The sequence below is a fragment of the Cornus florida genome, unplaced genomic scaffold (genome assembly GCF_030987335.1).
Source record: "Cornus florida cultivar Cherokee Brave unplaced genomic scaffold, ASM3098733v1 CherokeeBrave_3.0.0_Hap2_Chr01, whole genome shotgun sequence".
Classification (NCBI taxonomy): Eukaryota; Viridiplantae; Streptophyta; class Magnoliopsida; order Cornales; family Cornaceae; genus Cornus; species Cornus florida.
Window position 1 is genome coordinate 70,774,424 of NW_026775571.1, and position 15,526 is coordinate 70,789,949.

A 15,526-nucleotide genomic window follows, 5' to 3' on the forward strand; every position below is an offset into this window, starting at 1 on the left:
TTTAAAAAAAATCACATATTTTGTTTATGATATACAAATTTAATGATTATTAATTTGTATTTGATTTGGGATCTTGTGATAAAACTAGGATATTCATTTAGATTAGGATATTCATTTGCTGTTGAGAGTCCCCAAAAAATTAGGATATTAGATTGCTATTTGTTTGTAATAAGGATAAAATTGTATTTATAAAAAATATAAATGGATTACATTATCTAAAAAAAAATTAGTTACTTAAACTGATGGACCACACTCAACACAATTTTATAAGTTACAATTCTTAGTTCACTTAAACAAGCTGGGGATTTTTTTTTTTTTTTACGTAAGCTCTATTTTAATTTTTCACTAAACATATTCGATGGTAATGTTTTAGAATGGAAGTGTTTTTTTAGAAGCAACCCAAACACCCACCAAGATGGGTCCCTAAGATGGGTCCCACTAAGGTTGACACTTGAAATCACACCGTATAATATTCCTAATATCACACAAGCACGACTCGTTGTCTTTACTCCAATGAATAATGTCTTTCATGCCTCCAGCAAAATACTATAAAAGGTTAGTGTAAGCAAATCTTGTATGGTTGGCCCGATGGAGAGAGTTGAACCAAAACATAAAATAAGCGTTATAAATAACGGAACTCTGCAACATATACCAGATTCAAACCTGGTAATGGAGCCTCAAGCTCTAATAACTGATACTCCATTGAGATTGTGGGGAAGATCCCATTCAATCCAAGTTCTTCAGATTCAGCGAAAGAATTCTAGCTTTTTCATGGAATTTGGCAAATTTTTAGCTTTCCAGTGGTAAAAAGCCCAATTTACAAAGGAATGTCAATCCGGAGAGGAAACAAGCTGAATGAAATTCCACCTCGGAATGGAAAATGGGTTGTTTCAGATGATACGGAGGAACCAAGTGGATGGAGAAGGGAATTGAGGGTGGGAAGGTGGGATAGGTACTCGACAATATGTCTGTGAGAGAAAAAACTAGCAAAATTTGTTTGGATTACAAATCCAATGACTTCCAAGGTGAGTAAACTGCTCAAACTCGAGTGGGTTAAATTTATTCTAGCTTCTGGTTTGTTTAAGCTTAATCTAGTATTCTCAAACTCCGGTACTCCAAGACCTTTATCTTACGTTATCTGACGTTGGCCTGTTTTGGTCTTGATTCAGGCCAAATGGTTACATTCAAAACCCCTTTTCCACCATCGTACTCTATCCAAGCTTGGATTGGTTTTTCACTCTCCAACCTCACTCCTTCCTTTACAGCAATATGACTAAAATGATAAGAAACCGGCTCCGATGCAACTGACGCCATGCTATTGATGTTGATTCCAATATGGTTGCCTGGGGTATCTGGTGCCTCTGTGTGCCCATCAATAGTGTCGAATTCAACAGCAAAGATGTGGTTTGAGGGGTTCCCATCATTTGTTGAGTTAAAAATTCCGAGGTAATGATCCCCTTCAGCTCCAGGAAATTGCGGTGAAGGAGATAAAATGGAGACGAGGCCATAGCCGCCTCTGTTAACATCTTTGGGGACTTTTTCAAAAACAAGTTTGTACTAAAGGAATTAGAAGAGTTGACGGAAGAAGAATGTTTGGTGAACAATTGTATTGGTTGGGGATAGAATGCATGGCCTCTGACATTAGTAGAAGCTTTGTTAGTAAGCTCAAGAGCTCCACTAAGTGGGATGATGGTAGCAAATCCTACTAGAAAATGTTTGTTTGGTTGAATCCATATTTGTCTGTTGGGTTGCATCCGTTGTAGAGGAAATCAATGGATTGAGAAGGCACAACATTATCAAAAAGGAGGGAGAGAAGAAGAGCTACGGAAATGGGAGCAGCCATGGAGTTAATAAACCTACTCTTGGGGCTATGAGATCAATCATTGACTCTCAATCCAAAGGGGACCTTGCTACACCATCCTGTTTCAGTTCTTAAGTGGTCATTTGTGCACGCTCTGAAAAAATATATTAAGAACTAGGTATTGGTCGCGCTGCTAGTGCATCCTTTTGCAATACCACCCATATTTTCATATTGGTCTAAAGGATTATATGCGTTACTTTCTTTCCCTGCGCCAATCAAGCTATAAGCTACCGAAGGATCTCACTACTAATTAAGTAACCTAGCTTCAAGCAGTACTTGAATAGCCAAGGGTCTTTTAACATGCAACTTAAAAGCTGGGAACCGGGAAAGAATTTGTGGAGGGAAACACTAAGAAAATGGTTGCGAGGAATCAAGGAAAGATTGGCTGGCGAGTGGCTGTATTTGAGGATCAGAGGGCCTTCTTGCAGCCAATTGTTAGTCTGGAAGAGAGTTTCTGAACCATTTTTATCCTTGCTTTTGATTAAGAAGGGCATTGCTAAGGATCTCAGCTGAAGTAGCTTTTTCCATATCCAATTGCTTTGTTGAGGTATGCTAAAATCCCCAAAACATCTCCTTCTGATTAAGTATTTTGTTTGAGTCATAGGTTGTTCTGAGTATTTGACACAAGTTTCCACATATGTTTTAAAATTGCAGCTCTATTTTGTGTTTCCAAGCTACGAAAACCTAAACCACCATTTAAAATGTTGAAGTAGACTTCACTGGTGACACCACTTGACCAATGAATTGGATTGACATAGTTTATTCGGTGTGTATTTTCCGTTTACGTAGCATAGCTCATTATTAAATAGTTTTCAAATTTAGCTTTTTCATGAATTGATCATTTGAGTTAATTAAGTCTTAAAAGGACATTCCTCTCCATTGACTGGTAATGATAAACCAAGATGACTCTGGTATTGTTAAGACACCCCAAGGCAACACCGAAATCAGCATAATAAATTTGTTATGCAGCCCCCTTGAAGCAAAGCAGTTGATGGTTACCTGGGGTATCTGGTGCTTCTTTGTGCCCATTAATAGTGTTGAATCCAACATCAAAGGTATGGTTTGAGGGGTTCCCATCATTTGTTGAGTTGAAAATTCCGAGGTAGTGATCCCCTTCAGCTCCGGCAAATTGTGGTGAAGGAGATAAAGTGAAGGCGAGGCCATAGCCGCCTTGGTTATCATCTTTGGGGACTTTTTCAAAAACAAGTATGTACTAAAGGAATTAGAAGAGTTGACAGAAAAAGAATTTTTGGTGAACAATTGAATTGGTTGGGGATATAATGCATGGCCTCTGACATTAGTAGAAGATTTGTTAGTAAGCTCAAGAGCTCCACTTTGTGGGATGATGGTAGCAAATCCATCTAGAATAAGGTTTGTTTGGTTGAATCCATATCTGTATGGTGGGTTGAATCTGTTGTAGAGGAAATCAATGGGTTGAGAAGGCACAACATTATCAAAAAGGAGGGAGAGAAGAAGAGCTATGGAAATGGGAGTAGCCATGGAGTCAATAAACCTACTCTTGGGGCTATAATATCAAGCATTGATTCTCAATCCAAAGGGACCTTGCTACACCATCCTGTTTCAGTTCTTAAGTGTCCATTCGTGCACGCTCTGAAAAATTATATTAAGAACTAGGTATTGGTCGCGCTGCTAGTGCATCCTTTTGCAATACAGCCCATAGTTTCATATTGGTCTAAAGGATTATATGTATTACTTTCTTTCCCTGCGCCAATCAAGCTATAAGCTAATTAAGTAACCTAGCTTCAAGCAGTACTTGAATATCCAAGGGTCTTTTAACAGGCAACTTAAAAGCTGGGAACCGGGAAAGAATTTGTGGAGGGAAACACTAAGAATCATCTGAGTAAAATGGTTGCGAGGAATTAAGGAGAGATGGGTTGGCGAGTGGCTGTATTTGAGGATCAGAGGGCCTTCTTGCTGCCAATTGTTAGTCCGGAAGAGAGTTTTTGAACCATTTTATCCTTGTTTTTAATTAAGAAGGGCATTACTAAGGAACTCAGCTGAAGTAGCTTTTTCCATATCCAATTGCTTTGTTGAGGCATGCTAAAATCCCCAAAGCATCTCCTTCTGATTAAGTATTTTGTTTGAGTCATAGGTTGTTTTGAGTATTTGACACAAGTTTCCACATATGTTTAAAATTGCAGCTCTGTTTTGTGTTTCCAAGCTGAGAAAGCCTAAACCACCATTTAAAATGTTGAAGTAGTCTTCACTGGTGACACCACTTGACCAATGAATTGGATTGGCATAGTTTATTCAATGTGTATTTTCCGTTTATGTAGCATAGCTCATTATTAAATAGTTTTCAAATTTAGCTTTTTCATTAATTGATCATTTGAGTTAATTAAGTCTTAAAAGGACATTCCTCTCCATTAACTGGTAATGATAAACCAAGATGACTCTGGTATTGTTAAGACACCCCAAGGCAACACCGAAATCAGCATAATAAATTTGTTATGCAGCCCCCTTGAAGCAAAGCAGTTGATGGTGATAGGTTGTATCTTATTTTTTATTTTTTTATTTTTTTATTTTTTTTTTGGGGACGTTTTCTAACTCTGTTACATATTCAAAGTTGTCAAAATTTATATGTTTGCAGACCCATAAGAGTGAGATTCTTTATTTTATTATTCATTTACTGGCAGAAAAAAGAAGATGTGGAAGCCCCATAATTGTGGGATTTAATCGAGTCAATATATCTTATGCCAAACAATTTTCTAATAAATTATAGACTAGAAGAAGAAAGGACATTATAGAAAGGAGATTGTGTTATATATGGATCAATTTAAAGGTAAATGGAAAACAATAAAAGATTAATACATAATTTTCTTTATTGAACACCCATGAATGTGACAGAAGGTGCAGGGTGCGTTAAATCGATCAATATGGTTTGGGCAAGTGCAAACAAGACTACCTTAGATATAGTGAAATAGAATATCTGCCTGAAGTAGTTGGGTAAAAAATTGTTATGTTTAACTGAATGATGGACTTCTGATATAAAATAGTCATTGATTAGTTGCTTTAGTTGGTTGGTCAAGATAACTTATGTTAATAGTTTGACTGAAGGTGGAAATTGAAGATCTTTATGTGATTTTAGTGTGAAGTAGCTTTAGGTGGTTGGTTTTGTAATTTGTTTTTCCTGTGTTCCTGGGTGGTTCTTGGAAAAGCCTAATATTTTTTTATGTTAGTTCGGCTGAACTGAAATTATGGTTTTGCTTATGATAATTGGTTAGCTGTTTTATGACTATATAGTTCTGTAACACTGGCAATCCTGGGTTGCTTTAAATGAACCTATGAGACAAAGGATGTAAAGATTCATCACTGTTTAATTGTAATTGTAATTTAAGTTTTACCAGAATCTATTGTATTTATTGGTTAGTTAATGCAATTGTATGTGGGAGATACAATTCGGTAATTGTTTGATGGGAAGCAAAAATGAAAACAAATTTTGTGTTGGTCTGAGTTCCTTCTTGATGTTGGATTGTCATTTCTTAGTTTCTTGCCTAAGAAGCATGGACAATTCTATGGAGCTTCCATGTTTGTGACATTTGTAGACACTTTTAGACACGTGTTCGAACTTGTCCTTGGCTGTAATTTCCAAAAAAAATACATTATGTCATACACTTGGCCGGTGCAGCTAAGGCACTGCCCAAGTGATTTTTGTAGCACAAACACATTTTAAGAGGAATCACATAAGACAATTTTGAAAACAAGATGACATGCCCGAATTATTCAACCTATCTTTTCTATGGTATACGTGGTCACCACAAATACAATTGTAATGGCAAAAATATGGTAAAAGTATAGTAGTAGTATATTTAATATAATTATCTTTCTGACTTTAAGCCTCATCTTCCACATTTAAATTAATGGAAGTTCTACATATTTTATATAATAAATATGCCTTACAAAGCCTTTTTCCAACCATTTAGGGTCAGCATTTTATATAAATAGATCTACAAACCATGTTCGTATTCTGTTCTGTAAAAATAAATGTGATTTTAAATGTTACAAGAGAAATAAATTATTATTGTTATACTATCCATAGAGTAAATAGTTTTGTTGATTGCTTGATTGAAAGTAGAAATAGAATTTCCTTTATGGGTTAACTTTGCTTCTTGGTAGTAATGATTATGGGTGTCTTGCAGACCATCTATAAGATTAGCTTTGGTCAGATATATTTTAGTAAGCCAATGATGTCAGATGGAGAAACGTGACTTTGTTTCCGAAGGCAGCGAGATTGAGGAATCTAACATACTCAGCTCTGTTGTATGTGGATGTCACTAAGAGATTGATAAAAAAATAAAAGGGCATGATGGTGAAGAAGTAACTGAAACTCAAGATTTTACTAAAGTCTTCATTGGGAAGGTATGCGAATTGGATTCTGAACTGATGTAAGTTTGACAACAGGGAATAGGCTCTTATGCCTCTTTGTTGTCCTTCAGGATTGACTTTCTTCTTCTTTTTTGCCATATGCTTTAGGTCCCTATAATGCTCCGGTCGAGTTACTGCACATTATATCAGAATTCAGAGAAGGTTTTGACGGAGCTGGGAGAGTGTCCATATGATCAAGGTGGGTATTTTATTATCAATGGGAGTGAAAAGGTTCTAATTGCTTAGTAGAAGGTGAGCACCAATCAAGTCTGTGTTTAAGAAGAGGCAGCCAAACAAGTATGCCTATGTGGCGGAAGTCCGATCAATGGTGGACTCCCAGAACAGGCCACGCAGTAGCATGTTTGTGTGGATGCTTTCACAGAATTGTGCCAAAGGGGTAATGGGCATTAAATATGGTGTTTAGGGGTATTTTTTGGAGCACTCTTTTGTTTTGTTTTTTTGTTTTGTTTTGTTTTTTTTTTTTTTATCCCCTTTGAATTCTTATGGAATTTATGAATTTTTTGTTGTTGTTTTTGGGTATGTTATGTAACTGCAGGGTTCCTACCCTTCCATATATTCGGACTGAGATTCCTATTATAATTGTGTTTCGGGCATTAGGATTTGTTGCTGACAAAGATATATTAGAACATATTTGCTATGATTTCTTTGACACTCACCCTCCTTGGAAGAAGCATTTGTAGTATAAAATCAACAGGTAACTCTCCCACTGTATTATATCATCATTTAAATTTTTATATCTGTTATCCTTTTTTTTTTTTTTTTCAACGGGCAGTTAGTGTGAGATTAGCTTTTCTTTCTGGTTTGCTCTGTATTGAATAAGCTAAACTTCAAGCAATATGAATTAAATATAGCGGTTCATGTTTCCAATATGAACTAAACATAATCTTCGGGCTTGCTGGCATTTAAATTGTTTTTCCCTTTCAAAAGTAATGTCCTTTCAGTTCTAATTCATATTTGATTTTTTAGCAGCTTCAATATATTTGTTTAGGTTTCAGCTCTTGTTTCCTAGATTGCAAATTCAGTGTCATTTATATAAATTAATTAATTTTGGGACTTAATCTGTATATGTTATTGTAAATGTTAGCATCCATTTGATTTCTTCTCTCTCTCTCTTTTTTTTTTCTTTCTCGCTTTTCTTGTGGTGATGTGGCATTGTGGCCTTACTGAGATGGTTATGCTTTTCTTCCTGTATTGCAGGTTGCACTGGACTACATCGGGAAACGAGGGGCCCCTGTCGGTGTCACAAATGAAAAGAGGATCAAGTATGTGTTATGATTGCTGGCTGTTGCTATACTCGAGTGTAAAGCTATCTTTTGTGCTTCTTTTTTTATTTAAGAAGAGTCTCCTGTTCATTTACTTCATAGGTATGCCAAAGAGATCCTCCAAAAGGAAATGCTTCCTCATGTTGGTGTAGGAGAATATTGTGAGACAAAGAAAGCTTACTATTTTGGGTAGGTTTCGTCTAATTTGAATATGTTCCTTTTTTGTGGCTTCTTAGTGATTTAGAGAGACACTAATTGCTTTAGATATATTATTCACCGGCTTCTGCTATGTGCAATTGGACGAAGGGCAGAGGATGATAGGGATCACTATGGCAATAAGAGACTCGATCTTACTGGTCTTTTGCTTGGTGGCCTCTTTCGAATGGTTTGTCATTGCTTTAATATTTTGGAGCTTCTATGACCATTTGAAAGTCCTTGATTTTCATTTGGGTTTTCAATGATTTTGGGTTTCTAAAGTTTTGGTGGTTGTTTATATTACTGCAGCTAGTCAGAAAGTTAACAAGGGATGTGAGAGCTTATTGTCACGGGCCTAGAGATTTGGCGCAGCGGCACGGCCCGTGCGGCACCAAGGCGTTACTTCAGCTCGCGCAAGCGCCCTGGTCAGCCACCACGACCTGCCCTCCCAAGGATACATGCTGACTGGTTTCGGCCTGCCATGGCCTCGTCAGGGGAACGGCTCCAGCTCTCGGCCAGTTTGTGCAGGGATGGCCAACTCCCTTCTTCATAGTCAAGTCCAAGACTAGCGACAAGCACCTCGAACTGAACCGAGTCGACCTGCCTGAACTCTGAAGAGGTACCATCCTGTGGTCCTGCACGCCCCTTCCCTGGAACCATTCCCAGTCAATGAATGTTCTTAGCCAACCAGCATGCGTATCTTCTATGCTCATGGCGTCGTTAGGAATCAGATCGTAACATTCTCCCCCACCCAAATCCTGCGACGCCCTCGTCGCAGTGCGGCGCTGACTCCGCTACGTCCAACATTCCAAAGCCTGTCTCCTCCAAGTGGTATGCTCGCCTGCCCACCATCGCTTCCTTGTACAACCCCTGGCTGCACTCGCCCAATGATAGGGTTTCGGGCTAAAGGGACGCCCACTTCTTTGGGACGCAACCCCACGTTATGCCGCCTCGGCGACACCCCGAGCAAACAAGCGCCCTCCGGCTGACTTGATACCCGCCCTTCACAACGGTTTGCACGCCTCTTGAACTTGCAAGAACTTTGGTGCGCGCGGCCCTCCGGCCATCCGATGCGCGCGGCCCTCCGGCTTAAAGGATGCATCTTCATGGGGAGATGGAGGTTCTCCTCCAACAGCATTGATTACCCACCGACGCTTTTTCAGTGCACCGTCTTCATTCTCAAGACCCCCGGATCGACAAGGGGGCACACCTCTGTGCTTTTCCCCAAGTCCTGCTCTGACACCATTTGTCACGGGCCTAGAGATTCGGCGCAGCAGCACGGCCCGTACGGCACCAAGGCGTTGCTTCAGCTCGCGCAAGCGCCCTGGTCAGCCACCACGACCTGCCCTCCTAAGGATACATGCTGATTGGTTTCGGCCTGCCATGGCCTCGTCAGGGGATCGGCTCCAGCTCCCGACCAGTTTGCGCAGGGATGGCCAACTCCCTTCTTCATAGTCAAGTCCAAGACTAGCGACAAGCACCTCGAACTGAACCGAGTCGACCTGCCTGAACTCTGACGAGGTACCATCCTGTGGTCCTGCACGCCCCTTCCCTGGAACCATTCCCAGTCAATGAATGTTCTTAGCCAACCAGCATGCGTATCTTCTATGCTCATGGCGTCGTTAGGAATTGGATCGTGACATTCTCCCCCACCCAAATCCTGTGACGCCCTCGTCGCAGTGCGGCGCTGACTCCGCTACGTCCAACATTCCAAAGCCTGTCTCCTCCAAGTGGTATGCTCGCCTGCCCACCATCGCTTCCTTGTACAACCCCTGGCTGCACTCGCCCAATGATAGGGTTTCGGGCTAAAGGGACGCCCACTTCTTCGGGACGCAACCCCACGTTATGCCGCCTCCGCGACACCCCGAGCAAACAAGCGCCCTCCGGCTGACTTGATACCCGCCCTTCACAATGGTTTGCACGCCTCTTGAACTTGTAAGAACTTTGGTGCGCGCGGCCCTCCGGCCATCCGATGCGCGCGGCCCTCCGGCTTAAAGGACGCATCTTCATGGGGAGATGGAGGCTCTCCTCCAACAGCATTGATTACCCACCGACGCTTTTTCAGTGCACCGTCTTCATTCTCAAGACCCCCGGATCGACAAGGGGGCACACCTCTGTGCTTTTCCCCAAGTCCTGCTCTGACACCATTTGTCACGGGCCTAGAGATTTGGCGCAGCGGCACGGCCCGTGCGGCACCAAGGCGTTACTTCAGCCCGCGCAAGCGCCCTGGTCAGCCACCACGACCTGCCCTCCCAAGGATACATGCTGACTGGTTTCGGCTTACCATGGCCTCGTCAGGGGAACAGCTCCAGCTCCCGACCAGTTTGTGCAGGGATGGCCAACTCCCTTCTTCATAGTCAAGTCCAAGACTAGCGACAAGCACCTCGAACTGAACCGAGTCGACCTGCCTGAACTCTGAAGAGGTACCATCCTGTGGTCCTGCACGCCCCTTCCCTGGAACCATTCCCAGTCAATGAATGTTCTTAGCCAACCAGCATGCGTATCTTCTATGCTCATGGCGTCGTTAGGAATCGGATCGTAACATTCTCCCCCACCCAAATCCTGCGACGCCCTCGTCGCAGTGCGGCGCTGACTCCGCTACGTCCAACATTCCAAAGCCTGTCTCCTCCAAGTGGTATGCTCGCCTGCCCACCATCGCTTCCTTGTACAACCCCTGGCTGCACTCGCCCAATGATAGGGTTTCGGGCTAAAGGGACGCCCACTTCTTCGGGACGCAACCCCACGTTATGCCGCCTCCGCGACACCCCGAGCAAACAAGCGCCCTCCGGCTGACTTGATACCCGCCCTTCACAACGGTTTGCACGCCTCTTGAACTTGCAAGAACTTTGGTGCGCGCGGCCCTCCGGCCATCCGATGCGCGCGGCCCTCCGGCTTAAAGGACGCATCTTCATGGGGAGATGGAGGCTCTCCTCCAACAGCATTGATTACCCACCGACGCTTTTTCAGTGCACCGTCTTCATTCTCAAGACCCCCGGATCGACAAGAGGGCACACCTCTGTGCTTTTCCCCAAGTCCTGCTCTGATACCATTTGTCACGGGCCTAGAGATTTGGCGCAGCGGCACGGCCCGTGCGGCACCAAGGCGTTACTTCAGCTCGCGCAAGCGCCCTGGTCAGCCACCACGACCTGCCCTCCCAAGGATACATGCTGACTGGTTTCGGCCTGCCATGGCCTCGTCAGGGGAACGGCTCCAGCTCCCGACCAGTTTGTGCAGGGATGGCCAACTCCCTTCTTCATAGTCAAGTCCAAGACTAGCGACAAGCACCTCGAACTGAACCGAGTCGACCTGCCTGAACTCTGAAGAGGTACCATCCTGTGGTCCTGCACGCCCCTTCCCTGGAACCATTCCCAGTCAATGAATGTTCTTAGCCAACCAGCATGCGTATCTTCTATGCTCATGGCGTCGTTAGGAATCGGATCGTAACATTATGCTCAGAAGGTTATTTTACATACGGAGTCTTTAATATAGTTTATATTTGATGCTTTTGCTGGTGCTTGAATGTATATAATTTTGTGCATCGTGCAGAGTGTTGACAATGGGAAGGGTGTTAATCTGCAATTTGCAATTAAAGCGAAACCAATTACTAGTGGCCTTAAATACTCACTTGCTATTGGGAACCGGGGACGGGCAAATGCAGCCGGTGAATGTGCAGTATGATTTTTAAATTGTTCTCCGATTTCTATAGGTGTTAAATCGCCTAACATATGGCTCCACTTTGTCACACTTGTGAAGATTGAATTCTCCAATAGGGCGAGAAGGTATTTTAGTTTTCTCTGTCATTGTTTGTTCAATGATGCTGTTAAGGGTCTAGATTTCCCCATAAGGGCTCTCTCTCTCTCTCACACACACACACACACAGTTTCATCTATGTTGCAACTCCATTGGTTGTTTATTTTTTCTTAACCTTCAGCTTTAACTGTGTTATAAATTGCATTTACCAGGGAAACTAGCAAAACCATGGCAGTTGCACAATTCCCAATGGGGAATGATGTGCCCTGCAGAAACTCCTGAAGGACAAGTGAGTTTGCTGCATAATATAGAACTCTGCGTTATAATTTGCATCTTTTTCTACTTACATTTGTATGTCATCTGGTGTTACATTAGGCTTGTGGACTGGTAAAGAATCTTGCACTGATGGTGTATATAACAGTTGGATCAGCAGCATATCCCATTTTGGAATTTTTGGAAGAACGGGGTACTGAGAATTTTGAGGTGAGATTTTTGACTTTTGTACGTGTGGATGTTATAATTTTCATTAGCTTCTTTCCCTGTTTTACAATTTTCCTTTTAATTTAGGAAATCTCTCCTGCAGTGATTCTACGGGCTACCAAAATATTTGTTAATGGTTGTTGGGTTGGCATTCATCGTGGTCCTGACATGTTGGTGGAAACCCTGAGACGGCTGAGGAGACGGGTATGCACAAACATGTTCTAGATGTTCACATAAGATCCTATTCAAATCTTTTGTGAATTTTTCCACTTCTAATGATATAGTTATAACCTGCCAATGCTTTTGCTGTTAAGACCACATGACTCCTTTTAGCGTTAGCTGTGTTCTTTCTTTCGTTATATATAATAGTTTTCAAATTTAACTTGACCAATGAATTGGATTGGTGTAGTTTATTCAGTGTGTATTTTCCATTTACATAGAATAGCTCATGATCAAATAGTTTTCAAATTTAGCTTTATCGTGAACCGATCATATGAGTTAATTAAGTCCTTAAAGGACATTCCTCTCCATTAGCTGGTAATTACTGACCAGGATGACTCTGGTATTGTTAAGACACTCGAAGGCAACACCGAAATCAGAAGAATAAATTTGTTTTGACTAAGATTGTTATGCAGCCCTCTTGAAGCAAAACAGTTGTTGGTGATACGTTGATTCCTTTTTCTTTTTTTTTTAATGGTGACTTTTTTCTAACTCTGTTACATTCTGGAAGTTGTTAAAATTTGTATGTTTGCAGCCCCATAATTGTGAGGTTTGATCGAGTCAATATATCTTATGCCAAACAACTTTCTAATAAATTATAGACTAGAAGAAAGGCATTATAGAAAAGGAGATTGTGTTATATATGGATCAATTTAATGGTAAATGGAAAACAATAAAAGATTAATACATAATTTTCTTTATTGAACACCCATGAATGTGATAGAAGGTGCAGGATGCATTAAATTGTACACTACACTCCTTTTTTGCTTCTACCACTTCAATTTTTTTCAGTCTTGTCAGAACAACTTTGAAAAAGAGGACCATTTTCAAGAACAGATTGACCATCAGAGTGTAGTATAAACTTTCAGATACATGTATCAACATATATTACAAACTTTTGTGTTTCCGAGCTAAGAAAACCTAAACCACCATATTATTTTGCGGTGACTTTTAGATTTCCAAGCCACTAAACCACCATAGGAATTGACTAGACCAGTAGAACTGCATGCTCACTAGGACTGATTGTATTAGTTGTACTCTTCCAGTTCTAACTTTAGTACCATATAGGACTCTTTCTGATTCTCTTTGTTCTTGAGAAAATGAATCAACTCATTAGCAATTAAAATGTTATCACTAATCATCCTTTGAGGAACAAAAGCTCCCTATTGCTCTCTGATTACCTTATCTAAGAGTGGTTTTAATCGATTGGCTAAACTCGTAGAAAAAATCTTAGGTAAATACTCGAAGTATATATATATCACACACACATTAGGTGAATACTTGTCAAAGCCAGAAATTTTATTAATGTGATTTCTCCCTGGTCCAAGAGTTTTTTATGCACCATATATTAGGTAAATACTCGAAGTATATACACATATTTATATCTTGTTCTGTATTGGGAAATATATTTCCAATTTTTTTGATAATTAATCCATGAGAACCACGGGCTTTCATAGGGTCCAGGAGCAGTTTTTTTTACCTCTTCTTTAGTCCCTTCTTGAACTAATTGTGTATTTTCTTAATCTGTCATAGATGTAGGAACATGACTAACAAAAACATCCAAGTCACTACACCACTGGAACATCACAAATTTGAGCTTCTCCCTCACACCAGTTGCCATCTTCATTTTAAACTCTGTTACATGCTTGACGTTGTCAAATTTTATATGATTTGATCGAGTAAGTATATCATATGCCAAACAATTTTTTTAATAAATTATAGATTAGAAGAAAGGCATCATAGAAGAGAAGATTGTGTTATATATGGATCAATTTATTGGTAAATGGTAAACAATAAAAGATAAATATAGAATTTCCTTTATTGTACACCCATGAAGAGTTAAACCTGTTTTGTTTGAATATGATAGAAGGTGCAGGGCGCATTAAACTGTACAATTTCAGTCCTTTTTTTGCTTCTACCACTTGAGCCTGTTTTCAATTTTTATTTATTTATTTTTTTGTTGTTGTTTTTGGGTCTTTTGGGATTGTCAGTCGGAACAACTTTCAAAAAGAGGGCCATTTTCAAGCACAGATTGACCATTAGACAGTAGTATAAGCTTGAAGATAAATGGTATCATTCATTGCGAGGACCAACAAATCAAAAACTACTTTGTTACTGATAACAAATATGCAATTTACCTTCAGTATTAATGCACAAAATTGTAAGCCCATAAGAATACAAAAATAGGAAGAAACAACTCTGCTAAATCATATCTTAGATGTCTCTACTAGCATGGATTAGGAACAACCCAAATGGGTGCTGGTTGAATCTTATGCTAATCATCTTCATCTTCATTAATCACTTCTATACTCTGATTCTCCATGTCAAACCTGCCCGTGTCATGCCCATACATGTCATTCTCACCCAAATGATCACAATAGTAATTGTCCGTGAAATAAATCGAATTCCCTTTACAGAATGGAAAACCATTTACTGAATATGACACGGATTGATTCCGACCCAAAAACAGCACGCGATCATCGCCTAATGCTTCCAGTTCTACCCATTTTTTGGGACTGAAATCTAGCTTGTAAACATGAAATTGCTTGGTCAAGTGAGGACAAATCCAGCATTGGTTCTCTTCGTCAAGAAGATCTGCCTCATGAACGGCTACACCGTCCCAACGAACATGATTCCCAATATACCTCATAATAAGCATAAGTTCACCATTTGATTCCACCACGTAACTCTGAATTGTATAAAGATCATCTCCAAGAGAATTTTCAAATTCCACCTTTTTCTCAGGAAAAATAGGCTGAATGTCCATCTTTTTTACAGGGGCAGAATCATTGAAATCCCATATTTCAACTGAACCTGTTTCACCCAAAGCAATAATATGATTATTGTGGGATATGATGTCACAGTAGGCTTGATGTGCACCATGGAGGGCAGTCCATTGACCATCTCCACACTTCCAAAAGGCAAGCTTTGAATCACCATAAATTACTACAACCCAAAAGTTTTTCTTACTGTGAATTGGGTCCGATGTCAATACAACTTTCTTGATTTCCCTGACAAAGAAGCAATCACGGCTTGTTTTGCAATCAACCCAAAAAAGTGGAAGTTGAATCCGAGCCCCTAAGAATGGATTGAAGATATATGGGAATGCTTCTTCGTCCAAAAAACATGTGATGATCATTTGCAATTAGCCAAGTCTTGTGGAATATTCATCATCTGCTTCTTGAACTTTTTCTCGGTAAAATTGTATAAGCAGCGGCTATTTTTTTTGCCAGGAAGCAAGACCAGTGGTTGATCAAGAAGTGGACTCACTAGTGATGATATCCGGACTTCTGCAACAGAGCACCAAGAACGACAGACCGCGCCGGCACTAAGCAGGTCGCCGACGGACAAT

At 40.6% G+C, this 15,526-nt stretch overlaps 2 protein-coding genes across 2 annotated transcripts; one reads left to right on the top strand and one right to left on the bottom strand.

Annotated features, from left to right (window-relative positions):
- Nucleotides 1-6,076: 6,076 nt before the first annotated feature.
- LOC132274340 (DNA-directed RNA polymerase II subunit RPB2-like) lies at nucleotides 6,077-12,730 on the top strand. The gene is made up of 11 exons (XM_059775598.1): nucleotides 6,077-6,142; nucleotides 6,356-6,478; nucleotides 7,466-7,530; nucleotides 7,633-7,719; nucleotides 7,837-7,915; nucleotides 11,272-11,386; nucleotides 11,432-11,551; nucleotides 11,688-11,764; nucleotides 11,851-11,958; nucleotides 12,043-12,159; nucleotides 12,710-12,730. The coding sequence occupies exons 1-11, from the start codon at nucleotides 6,077-6,079 to the stop codon at nucleotides 12,728-12,730; spliced, it is 978 nt and encodes a 325-aa protein (XP_059631581.1).
- Nucleotides 12,731-14,449: 1,719 nt separating this feature from the next.
- Nucleotides 14,450-15,313, bottom strand: LOC132274343 (probable F-box protein At1g44080). The gene has a single exon (XM_059775605.1). It carries the CDS (start codon nucleotides 15,311-15,313, stop codon nucleotides 14,450-14,452), a length of 864 nt encoding a protein of 287 aa, XP_059631588.1.
- Between the last annotated feature and the right edge of the window lie 213 nt (nucleotides 15,314-15,526).